Genomic DNA, 12585 nt, shown 5'->3' with positions numbered 1-12585 from the left:
TAATTACTTGAAAAAAAGCCATTTTTTCTCTACAATGACACCATTTTTTCTCTGCCAGATTTTGCCCCCATAGCTCACATCCAACAGTGCCGTGCCCTGCAAGTAGTCCCATTATGCTGAATGGGAATGCTTGCAGAGGAAAGTTTTACTCAGTGTAAGGGGAAAGATTCAGGCCCTTAGTGACTCATGACCAACCAGTGGGATAGGAAAAGGCATGCAATCTTGATAGTTTACATTTAAACTGCACTTGTGGACTGTACTTTTAAATATTTCTGTAGGTACTGAATTTCAGTCATCAACTTCAGTGCTCCAACTTTGCTTTCGTAACACCCTTTATGTCTTTTTGAGCCCACTTTTTATAGAGATGTTAACATGTCTAAAGATTCCTGATTATAAAGGCTGAAATTCCTGAGCCATGATCTGCTCAGCATAGGAGGAGGGGAAATTTCTTTGGATCAATGTTACATCTTCCTCATTCTCCTATGCATGTGCACTGGCCCAGGCCCATTAGCATAACTTAGAGCAGTTTAGGGCTATGGAATCATAACTCTCCTGAGAATTGATGTAGTGAAGGTATGCCCTGCCCCCTTGCTAGCTCCAGAATGCATCCAGTACTCCACCTTCCAGGTTGCTTGTGAGGGGCAGTTGGTGAAGAAGCCAGCTGAGACCTTCCCTTCATCAAGGGAATTTTCTGCTGGCCATTTAGGTCAAGTTCCATCATTCTCTACCACTTTCCTCGTCTGCATCAGTCGCTGGAATCTAAGCCACAAGTTTCACTGAACTGTTTTCTTTTAAGTAATCATTTTCTAAAGACTGAACAATTTCCAGGTTTGTTTTTACATGTGTGTGTGTGTGTGTGTGTGTGTGTGTGTGTATATATATATATATATATATATATATATACACACACACACACAATCAGTTTGTAAGTGTTGTTGAAGTAACAACATGGGAAAGTGGACCACATCTTTTTGGTGTAGGAGAGTGCCCGCTACCTGACTAGTTTGAGTCACACTTTGATTATAATGATTTGTAGACATTATTCAAGCTCTAGTGATACTCATTTTGTCTATACCCTTCATCCTCCGAGAGTTCTGTTTATAAAAATTTCAATCAATAGAAAATATTTTATTTTAAATACACAATGATCTATACACAACTATTTTTCTTGATCTATTCTTTATCAACCAAATTCATCTCATATGTAGCTCCATTTTAGTTAATGGATTTATTTGGTCCTGTATTTCAAGCAAAATTATTATAGAATTCACAAATCCATTCTGAGTTAATGTAATTTCCACCTTTGGATACCATAGCTCCCATTGGACATAATTATCAGTACCTTAGCAGCTCAAATAAAGGAAAAACAATTTCCAGTCCTTGTACTGACATTATTTCTAAAGTTTAAAAATTTTTGTAAGTGCCAGTAGCATGCAATGCAAAGCAGTGTAACCAGATGGTGAATTTAAGAATGCGGCTTGTTAGTCCCACAGTTATTTTTTTGGTGGCACTATTCATGGCTCTAATATTCTTTTTTGCAAATAGTAATTTCAGGGGTTACTGAATATGAAGTGTACATGTCTTTCCAAAGCAGCATTTTCTCCAGACTGAAACTTACCCTGTTTTAATATCCATACATGCACTGTATTCATGTGTGTTCTGTTGGAAGAAAACTCATTCATGTGTTTGGATTTATGCATATGAAATTCTATTTTTTCTTTATCATATTTTAGCTGTGGAAAGTAGCCACCAACCAATTAGCGTCTCAGCTACAGAGAAAAGGACTTCTGATTTGCATACCACCAGTACTTACATTTCAGCAACATTCACCAGAGGAGGAGAGAAGACGTTCAGGTCCCTAACAAACAGCAGCACATCACCTGATGCAGCAGAAAGCTCTACTTCTATCTTAGAAAATACTGAGTCTTCAGATTTACCCCAGCCCTCATCTTCTGTAGCAGAGACTGGAGGAAGTAATATCTCATCAAGTGACTTCACTGAGCCTTCGACAGAGCCTTTGCTTACACATTCTTCCAAGATCCCAACTCATTCGTCGTCATCAAATGATCTTGCTGGTGAGTTTTGCAATTCCCAGCTGGTTATCGTACAGTTTAAAAAACAATAAGAAAGAACCTCCCAACCCCAAAAACTAAGTCAACCCTTTTCATTAAAGAATCAGTTGCTCTTTAACTCAGACTTATACCTTTGAAAGGTCCTTATATGGCCTCTAATACTATCGTGTCTGAGCGCCTAACACTCTTTAATGTATTTATTCTCCCAACACCCTGGTGAGGTAGCTGAGCGCTGTTATCCCCGTTTGACCGATGCGGAACTGAGGCAGTGAAAAACCAAGTGACTTGTCTAAGATAAGACAGGAAGTTTGCAGAAGATCAGGGAACTAAATATGGGGGTCCCAAGCTAGCACCCTAACCCTGGACCAACCTTCTCTTCTGGCATTGCTCTGAATATTTTAATCACTTTAAAAAAAATAGTAACCCATTTTCCCCCTCTACAATGGTATTTTTTTCTCTGCCAGATTCTGGAACAGTTGCTCATGTCCAGCAGTGCCATACCCTGCAAGTACTCCCATTATACTGAATGGGATTACGTGTATTGTAAGATATTAGTGTGAATAAGAGAGGAGATTCAGGCCGTTAGTGTATTGAAAACCTGCGGCTGGCCTGTGCCGGCCAACTCAGGCTTTCAGGGCTTGGGCTAAGGAGCTGTTTAATTACAGTGTAAACTTTGGGGCTTGGGCTGGAGCCCAGGCTCGCAGGCGCCCCAAAGTGGGAGGGTCCCAGACCTTTGCTGCATCCTGAGCCCAAACATCTACGCTGCAAAATGAGTATTGAGTCTCAATATCTGCAGTGTAGACATACCTTTAGTGGTTTTTTACCAACTAGCTGGATTGTAGAGGCATACAATCGGTACTGCTTAGATTTAAACTGTACCTGTAGACTGTACCTCTATTTCTATATGTATTGAATTCCAATGACTATCTTCACTGAATTTAATTACCAATTTTGTTTTAGTAACCCCTTTTATGGCTTTCGGAGCCTACATTTTACAAAGAGATGCCCAAACTTCTGAAGATTTCTGAATATAAAGGCTCAGATTCCTGTGCTGAGGTCTGCTTAGTGCAGGAGGAAGGGAACTAGCAGAGATCAAGTTACACCTCCCTGATTCTCATGGTGCATTTGCACTGGCCCTGGCCCATAGGCATAAGTTAGATCAGCTTAGGGGCTGCTCTAACTTACACCAGCTGGCTATATCCCTATGGGATCATAAGCCTACAAAGAATTGGTATAGTACAGGCATGTTCTGTCCTTTTCCCTCATATGTCCCAGCATGCCTCCAATATTCCACCTTTCAGGTTGGGTGTGATGGGCAGTTGGTGTAGAAGCCAGTTATGCCATCTAATAGCTCCCTGCGCAAACGGAATTTTCTGCTGGCCATTGTGTTGCCAGGATCCAACTCTCTGCTACCTTTCTCCTCTGGAACAGCTAGAGGAATCTAAGCGGTAGGTTTTAATGAATGATTATCTTTTAAATAATTATAACATTGTAAAGAGTGAATAATTCCAGATTTGTTATCAGATGTGTGTGTGTGTGTGTGTGTGTAAGGAAGTATTGTTGTTCTGCTCAAGATGTGCATATAAAAACTTTAATTTTCAGATTTTAATTCCTTTTCAGGAGTTGGAAGTAGCCATCAATCAGTTACAATTTCAGATAGAGAAAAAGGGATTTCCAGTTCTCCTACTCACAGTACGTACGTGTCAACAACATTCACCAGAGGTGGGGAGAGGACATCCCAATCTCAAACTCACAGCAGCACATCGACTGCGGCAACAGAAATCTCCACTCATAATATAGACGCAGCCAAGTCTTCAGATTCAACCCAGTTCTTATCTTCTGTATCACAGGCTGGAGGTTTCAATATCTCATCAAGTGATGCCAGTTTCACGGAGCTTTCCACCGAGTCTTTGCTTACACATTCTTCCAAGAGCTCAACGTTGACTTTACCAAATGATACACCCAGTGAGTTTTCTGAACTCAAAAATCTCATTTTGATAAGAAAAACATTCTCTCCCACTCCTCCCCAATGTGGGTTATACATACTATTCTTGCTAACAAATTCAAAGCCACTGCAGTTGCCAGGCGCAATATTTGTAAGCAGTTATGATTCTCTTCAATGAGATCACCTACCCTGCATTTGGTATTTAACAGTAATCTAACAGTGTAGGAAAGTGGACCATGTCGTCTTAGTGTAGGAGACTGTTCACTTCCTGACTAGTCCAGGTCATACAAGTACTTCTACTGCATCATTCCAACTCTACTGACACACATTGTGTCAATACCTTTCATCCTCAGAAAGTCCCGGTTATAAAGGTTTCCATCTATAGAAATTATATTGTTTTTTTAAATACTCAGTGGTTCATACACCACTATTATTTCTGTAAAAAGTGTCTATAAACCAAATTAATCCCAGGCATAGCTCCATTTAAAGTTGCTGGAGTTATTTGGCCCTGTATTTCAGGGTAAAATTATTATAAAACTCACAATTTCATTCTGATTTGTGCATATAAAATTTAATTTCCACCTTTTAATCCCATTTCAGCCGTTGGAAGTAACCATCAGTCTCTTAGCAGCTCAAAAACAGAAAAAAAGATTTCCAGTCCTTATACTGACCGTATGTACAGTTCAGCTACGTTAACTGGAGGTGGAGAGAGGACGTCACAATCTCTGACAAATAGCACATCTGCCCATACAACAGAGAGCTCCACTTCATATACAGAAATTGCCAATTCCTCAGAATTAATTCAGTCACCTTCAATGGCACAGACTAGAGGGACAAGTATCTCAGCAAATGATATGGGTTTCACCGGATCTTCAACTGAGACTTTCTTTATTCGTTCTTCCAAGATACCAACTTACTCTTCTTTCCAAAATGATCCTTCAAGTAAGTATTTTGTGTGTATGTCACCGTGAGAATACCAGTCTTATATACAAAATCTCACCAGTGCATTGAATACTTTGCATGTGTGCAGACAGATGGTGCTCCCATATACCCATGTGCTATCTAAAGTAACCGAATCAAAGCCAAGCTCATACATTCTGGAGAATCTTTCCAAAGGGGTAAACATCCAGCCAGCTAGGATTGTTAACACTGACACTGTGATTCTTGACTGGCTAGTGTTAGTAAGAAACTCACTAGATATGCCAGTTGTTTGCATTCTTCCTTATTTTTAATGGGTGGTGTTTTCAAAAGTGCTCCTTGTTGGCTTAAGCCAATGGGAACTTTCAGCAGTAGAGCAGAGTTAGGCCAATTCAGAGGGCTTTTGAAAATTCCATCCTGTACTTCCAAGAACATTGCCAAACTCCCTGTAAACGCTGAAATTCGCTACACACACACTCTTCCTGCGATTAACTGTAAAATAAATGTTAATATTCTGTGTCATCCACGGCTAACTTTTCAAAGAGACGTGTTGTACTTCTGAGGGTTCCTGATTATAAAGTCTTTGATCAGTGAATTTTTGTAAGACATTATTTTATTTTTTGCACACTAACATAGAACATGTCCTTGAAAGTATTTTCTTCCTATGGAGGCATGAGAATTCTTCTGTGCAAAACCGGATTTAAAAAAAGATGGGTTTTACTTAGTTTGGAATGGAGGAAGAGAGTTAGAGGATAAGGTCATTCTGAATGACATAGAGGACAAATGGACTTTGCTGTTTACCCTTTCACAAAGCACAAGAAGAGGACACAGTACTCAATCATGTGAAAAGGCAACATGTTGAAAAGAGGTAAAAATACTTGTTAGTGAACGTACAGTTCCTGTGCGGGACTCAAGGCTGCAAGAGTCTGAGGTTAACAGTTCAGAAGGTGTTAAAAATTACAATATAGTTACATTTGCAAAAGCATTGCGCTCAAGCTAGTTTTCACTGGCAGATAACCGCCTTATAAACTGACGGACTGAGTGGACCAATACACAGACTAGTACATTTTATGTATCAGACATATAATTTCAGTAAAATGCCAAAATATTTTGCTATATATTACTGTCATGTTACTTTTTTTCTTCTATTCCAGGCATTGCAAGTAGCCATCAACCAGTTAGCAGCATCGACACTGAGAAAAGGACCTCTGTTTCTCGCACTGACAGCATGTACATTCCAACCACATTCAGTAGAGGTGGAGACAGGACATTACTGTCTATATCAAATAACAGCACCTCTGCCGAATCATCAGAAAGTTCCACTTTTTATGCAGAAATTTCCAACTCTTCAGATTTAGCACAATCCTCATCTTTTATGGCTCAGAGCAGAGGAAGTAACATGGCATCAAGTGATGGGGATTTAATTGCTCCATCTACGGAGCCTTTGCTTGTACATTCTTCCAAAATGCCAACTTACTCTTCTACAGTCAATCTACAAAATGCAACTCTGTTTTTCACTGGCACTGAATCGTCACTAACTGGCAGCTCATCATTATCTTCACCAGTATTTCCATCCTCTTCCTCGGAGTCATCAGTACATCACTTGCTTTCATCAACGCCATCGCCACCTCATTCATTTGCATCATCAGAGTCATCTCTACCATCCTCTTCATCAGTGATACCATCATTGTCACTCCCACCACCATCTTTGCCGTCATCTTTATCCACCTCCTCATCAGTTGCATCATTTCCTTTATTACCTTCATTTTCTTCATCATCTTTACCATCACAGGCTGGTGACAGTTTTCAAACCAGTGGGTCCATGATTACATCGGGAGGGACAGACAGAATGGAGCCATCGACTGCTGTGTTCTATGGGAGTACACCCAGACAGTACAGCAATCACAGCAGACCACACCAGTTGAAAGAGAGCACTACTTTCAAAACCAAAGGACCACTTCCTCTTCAGACTGAACCTATGGAACAGCTCAGCAGTAGCTCTTCATCCACATCAGCTTCCACACTTGCAACAGAGAGCTCCACAGGAGGAACCTTCACTTCCAGTGGGGACCATTTTGAAAAGACAACTTTGCTTCTGACAACAGCTGCTCCAAGTCTGAGCAAGGATACCCAGCACACTGAGATGACAAAAGCATCGACCAGTATCTTGCCAAATATGACAAGTCAAAGGGATGTGTTCCCCGCAGCAGAATTAACAACAGGGAAAACTGTTACATTGTCAACAGACATGACTTTTGGGCCACCACGTTCTGTGCCAACTACAGATCATTCTCTTACTACGAAAACTCGCAGAGTTAAAACTGCTGTTGCCACGACACTGGCCTACATAACTGGAGTAACTACAAAAACAATGGAAACTAGCACTGCAACTAGCATTAAAATCACTGAAGAAAATATCCCAGCTACACATCCTTCCAAAACATCTTCCCCTAGCAAAACCACTGTAGGGTTTTCCACCACTTCGGCAGCAGCTACCAAACCAACTACTATTGCTCTGTTAAGTCGCACGAGGGCATTAGTAACTTCTTCTCATACAACAGGTAAAACACCTAAAAGGTTGCCCAGAAACATTGGATATGTAGAATGAAGAGAACATCAGATATAGGTTGTATGAAAATCTTTGAGGATATGAGTTAGTCTTAATTCTAGGTATTAACATTTGAAACAAAAGAGTTTAATAGATCCCCCTATTGAAAAATGTGGAAAATTTTGGTGGAAATTTTACCAAAAGTTAATTGAAATTCAAAAACCGTCGACCAGCTCTGCTTGTACATTTAAAATCAACAATTTCTTTATTTCTAATTAAAAAAATAGATACATATAAATATATGTCTTGTTAATGAGGAAAGACAGTTGGCCAGCATTAGTATTTGCATTGGAGCTTGTCCTGTTATTACAACCTATGATCATTTTTTCTCTCTCTATATATAATCTCCCTCAAAAGGGCCTGTCATAAGAACAAAAGAATGGCTGTCCTGGGTTAGACCAATGATCTGTCTAGCCCAGCATCCTGTCTTCTGACAGTGGCTGATGCCAGATGCTTCAGAGGGAATGAACAGAACAGGGCAATTATTGAGTGATCTATCTACTGTCGTCCAGTCCCAGCTTCTGGCAGTCAGAGGCTTAGAGACAACCTGAACACATGGTTGTGTCCCTGACCATCTTGGCTAATAGCCATTGATGGACCTATTCTCCATGAATTCTTTTTTGAACCCAGTTATACTTTTGGCCTTCACAACATCCGCTGGCACCAAAATCCATAAATTGACTATGTGTTGTGTGAACAAGGACTTACTTATGTTAGTTTTAAATTTGTTGCTTATTAATTTCATTGGCTGATCCTTGGTTCTTGTGTTATGTGAAGGAATAAATAACACTTCCCTATTCACTTCCTCCACACCATTCATGATTGTATAAGCCTCTATCATATCCCCAACTCAGTTGTCTCTTTTCTAAGATGGACGCTCCCAGTCTTTGTAATCTCTCCTCATATGGAAGCTGTTCCATACTCCTAATCATTTTTGTTGCCCTTCTCTGTACTTTTTCCAGTTCTAATATATCTTTTTTGAGATGAGGCAATCAGAACTGCACACAGTATTCATGGTGTGGGTGTACCCTGGATTTATATAGTGACATTACTGTCTTCTTCTCTATCCCTTTCCTAATGGTTCCTAACATTTTGTTAGCTTTTTTGACTGCTGCTGCATGCTGAACAGACGTTTTCAGAGAACTATCCAAATGACTCCAAGATCTCTTTCTTGAGTGGTAACAGCTCCTTTAGACCCCATCATTTTGTGTGTATAGTTAGTATTATGTTTTCCAATGTGCATTATTTTGCATTTGTCACTTGTTAGCGAAAGTCTAGGCCACATTCTGTATCCTTGCTGAGTCTATTGCCACTCATAGTCATAGCCATTATTATATTTTATATTTTGAAGCAAAGTAGGGAAAAGCATTAAGCACAAGTTCCAGTTTTGCCTTTTGTCGTAGCCAGTTATGTGTTAAGAACATGAAACCATATTGATATTAGAAGCAGAAACTTTGGCAAAAACTCCACTTCATAAAACAAGAATACATAATTTGGCAGAAGCAGGCATCTTCACACTTGGCTAAGGGAAAACTCTTTCTAGGAGTGAACTGGAATGGTGACTCATGTGCTTATCCTTAAGGGACTAAGGGGGTTGAGGAAAGGTAGCTGTGGCTAGGTCATCAGTACACTGGGAGGAGTGCGTGAAGGACTTTGTATCACAAAAACCCAAGGGCGTCAGTCAGTCTAGTCTCCTTATTGTCTCAATTAAATATATTCAGTAATGTTTTTATCAGAATGGAAATATAATCCATAATTAAAGCCCCTGCGGCTGAAAACACTTGCTAAACAGTGTAGTGTTTACTGACTTCGGTCACCACTTTAACATCCGTAGGACTACATAAAGTAGAAAGTACTACAGCCACTAATAAGTGTTTACAGGACTGAACTCTTTGACTGCATATTTTTACTACAGATTGTATTTCAGTATATAAGTATTCTATTGGGAATAGTGACATGGGTTCATGCATTTTACGTGAGAACCTAGTTTAATGTAGCCTCTTTTTATTGAGTGATTCATGTTTTGCTACTTTATTCTTTTTTAAAAAGTAAGGTTCTGACATTTACTGTAAAGAGGAAGTCCTTTCAGTGACCTGGATTAACACTTTGTACTATGGATTTAATAACGCTCTATATTTTTGTAATGCCTTCCAAACTGCTTTAGAAACATTAAGGAATTAATAGCCCAATACTGCTTGCCTTTCTCATGCAAGCAATCCCGTTGATTTCAGTGGGAATACTGACATGAATATGAGTTGCAGGGCGGAGTCCCATGCCTATCTCATCATTGTTAGAGCTGGTCAACATTTTTTGAATTTCACGATTTTTAGCACTATTCCAAATCTTGACATTTAAAAAAAAAAACGGGAAAAATTTTCCGTGTTTTCACAATTACTTCTCCCATCAGGTTTCAAAATGTTGACAAATTCATATTTAAAAAAATAAGGTCTGAAGCCTTAAAAGTGTCCATGCAATTCCATGCCTCCTCCCCCCCACACGCTGTTTTTGGTAATCAGTTTCCTCCCCATATTACAGCAGGAAAACTGAAAGACAGAGAAGTACCTTTTGGTTACTTAATTTTTGGGTGCCCTGCTTGCGACACATTAGCCCAGCTCAGTGGCGTAGCTAGGTGGAGCGAACAGGGGCAGCGGACATAAAAAAGAGGTGCCACCCGCTTGTACTCACTGGGTGGGGCTCCGGGTCCTCGGCGGCACTGAAGGCCCCTGCTGCTGAAGTGCTGCCGAGGAGCTGGACCGCGTGAAGGCCCCCACCGCCGAGGAGCCGGACCGCGTGAAGGCCCCCGCCGCCGAGGAACTGGAGCACTGCCGGGTGAATAAATGAAAAAAGGCACCTATAAATCAAAAAGGCTCCACTTGTGCTCAGAGGGGGAGCGGCCGCTCCCCCCGCTTCCCCCTTGGCTACGCTACTGGCCCTGCTTGTCAGAGGTGCTGAACGCTCATAACTCCGCTCGGGAGACGTCACCAGGGTGAGCGCTCAGCAACTCTGAAAAATCAGTTTGTCTCAGGCTGGACACCAAAAATCAGTGGCCATTTTTGAAATGTGTGGGCCTCCGTGACCTGTCTGCGGCCACACCGTAAGTCTACAGCAGAGCCAGCAACAGCCCACGGGAGTTCCTGACTCCTGTGCTTTAACCCTAAAACCATCCTTACAGCCTTTGTGAATTACACTGCTCAGTAATAACCAGAAAACAGATCCGAGTGACGTGCGCCCCCTAGCTTGTCTTGCAATCCCGTGTAATCCAGAAACAAGCCAGCCCTTCTGGCTATGTTCTGCACTTGGACGTGCATAATTTATCTTCCTGCTAATGAGACTAACACATGCATCATGAAGAGCATTTCCAGATATGGCAGAAAAGAGGGTGAGAATCCAATGCTTTTTCCCCCAAGAATTTGAATGTTCAGTTGTATGGCATGCATAGCAACTAGACAAAACTACAGTCATGTTAGTCAAGCAAGGAATTAATCCCCCAAATGTCTTATTTCACAGTCAATATCTGCTCCACAAACCCTTGTCTGCATGATGGAAGATGCGTTATTAATGGTGTTATGGGCAAATATCAGTGCAAGTGTTCACCAGCCTGGCAAGGAGAAGACTGCAGGGAAGGTAAAGGACAATATTGCAGCCAATGGCTCCTCCATCTTATATTGGTGACAATTCAAGCAACATCAAAGAAATCAATCTGCATTGCCTGAGTGATAGCAGTTTGTAGAAACAGGCTATGACCTCAGTGGCTAGAGTACCACTGTGGAACTTAGAAGACCTGGGTTCTGGTTCTGGTTTTGCCACTAGCCTGTTGGGTGACCTTGGGCAAGTTCCTTCACCTTTTTGTGTGTTAGTGGGGATAATGGGGATATCCTTTATAAGGCACTTTGAGATCTACTGATTAAAAGTGATTGATAAGAGCTAGGCATTATTATTCACTGGGGCTGAAGCAAAGTCAGTAAAACATTGAGAATGGGAAAGCTTTTCTTTGCATTTATTCACTCAGCTTCGGTAGGATGATCAAGAACACGATAAATAATAATAAGTGGTAATGATGCAGTGAGTCGTACAACAATACGCAGAGGGTCTTCTAGTTTTACTGCCAATGATTTCTTGTAATTCTGCCAGCTGTTCTGTTTTCTCCCTTGTTTCAGATGTGGATGAATGTCTTTCTAATCCATGCCCAGCTCTGGCCACATGTAATAATACTCACGGCTCCTATGTCTGCAGATGTCCTCTTGGATACCAGCTAGAAAAAGGAAAATGCAATTTAGGTAAGAGAATTGAACTGCAAAAAAAAAAAAAAAAAAGAAAGAAAGAAAAAAAGAAAGAAAGAAATACTTGGTTAAAAATAAAAATCTCCTAAGACAGAAATAAAACCAGGAATCAGAAAAATCCTTTCCTTTAAAATTTAGCTACCGATAGCTGGTTTCTATTAGCATAATTGTCTTTTATTGTCTTTACCGATATGTAGTCTCATGTATTTTGTGGTGGAATGTCCTGGGGATTCAGTGATATTTAAAGATTTCCTCCACTTTCATAAAGCTATACAAACAGCATATTTCAAATAATGGTTGCAGGTTTATTTGTATTTTAAGGACAGAAAATCCAGGGTTTTTTTTTTTTAATGAATTCTAACAATCTAAAAGAATTTCACAAAATACTTAGATCCTACTCCTACCACGACTTAGGCGCATGTTAGTAGGGCCATTGTGAAATTTGCCTTCAGTTAGACTAATCATGTGCATAAAGTTAAGCAACTGTATAAGTCTTTGTAGGAACAAGGCCTTATTTTGTAGCTTTCGTTTAGCATATAGCACAATTATTCAATATCCAAGTTCCATCACCTCTGTATGCAGAAAGACTCTGAATTTCACGCTTTTCTCATGACCCATTGTAGAAGTGACTGTTTTACAAGACTTTACTGTGAGCCATGATCTGAAAGAATTACAAATATGAAAATAGTGCTGTTGAATCATGCCTGAGGTATTAATGAAGGGCATTTTTAAGATGGACTGCTAGGGTAGCAAATGATTTTA

The 12585-nt window shown here is 40.3% G+C and overlaps 1 protein-coding gene across 6 annotated transcripts in view; it reads left to right on the top strand.

The window, feature by feature from the left end:
• HEG1 (heart development protein with EGF like domains 1) overlaps positions 1–12585 on the top strand; it is a 96645-nt gene that overhangs the window by 48041 nt on the left and 36019 nt on the right. For all 6 annotated transcript variants that reach the window (XM_043525180.1, XM_043525182.1, XM_043525183.1 and 3 more), the window contains 6 exons: positions 1734–2075; positions 3693–4037; positions 4618–4959; positions 6090–7496; positions 11051–11167; positions 11701–11820. In XM_043525180.1, the coding sequence (XP_043381115.1) occupies positions 1734–2075; positions 3693–4037; positions 4618–4959; positions 6090–7496; positions 11051–11167; positions 11701–11820 (2673 nt within the window). The remainder of the gene's footprint in view (positions 1–1733; positions 2076–3692; positions 4038–4617; positions 4960–6089; positions 7497–11050; positions 11168–11700; positions 11821–12585) is intronic.

Source organism: Chelonia mydas, chromosome 11 (genome assembly GCF_015237465.2).
Source record: "Chelonia mydas isolate rCheMyd1 chromosome 11, rCheMyd1.pri.v2, whole genome shotgun sequence".
Taxonomy (NCBI): Eukaryota; Metazoa; Chordata; order Testudines; family Cheloniidae; genus Chelonia; species Chelonia mydas.
The sequence above is the reverse complement of the archived record's forward strand: the minus strand, read 5'-3'. Positions and strand labels throughout refer to the sequence as shown.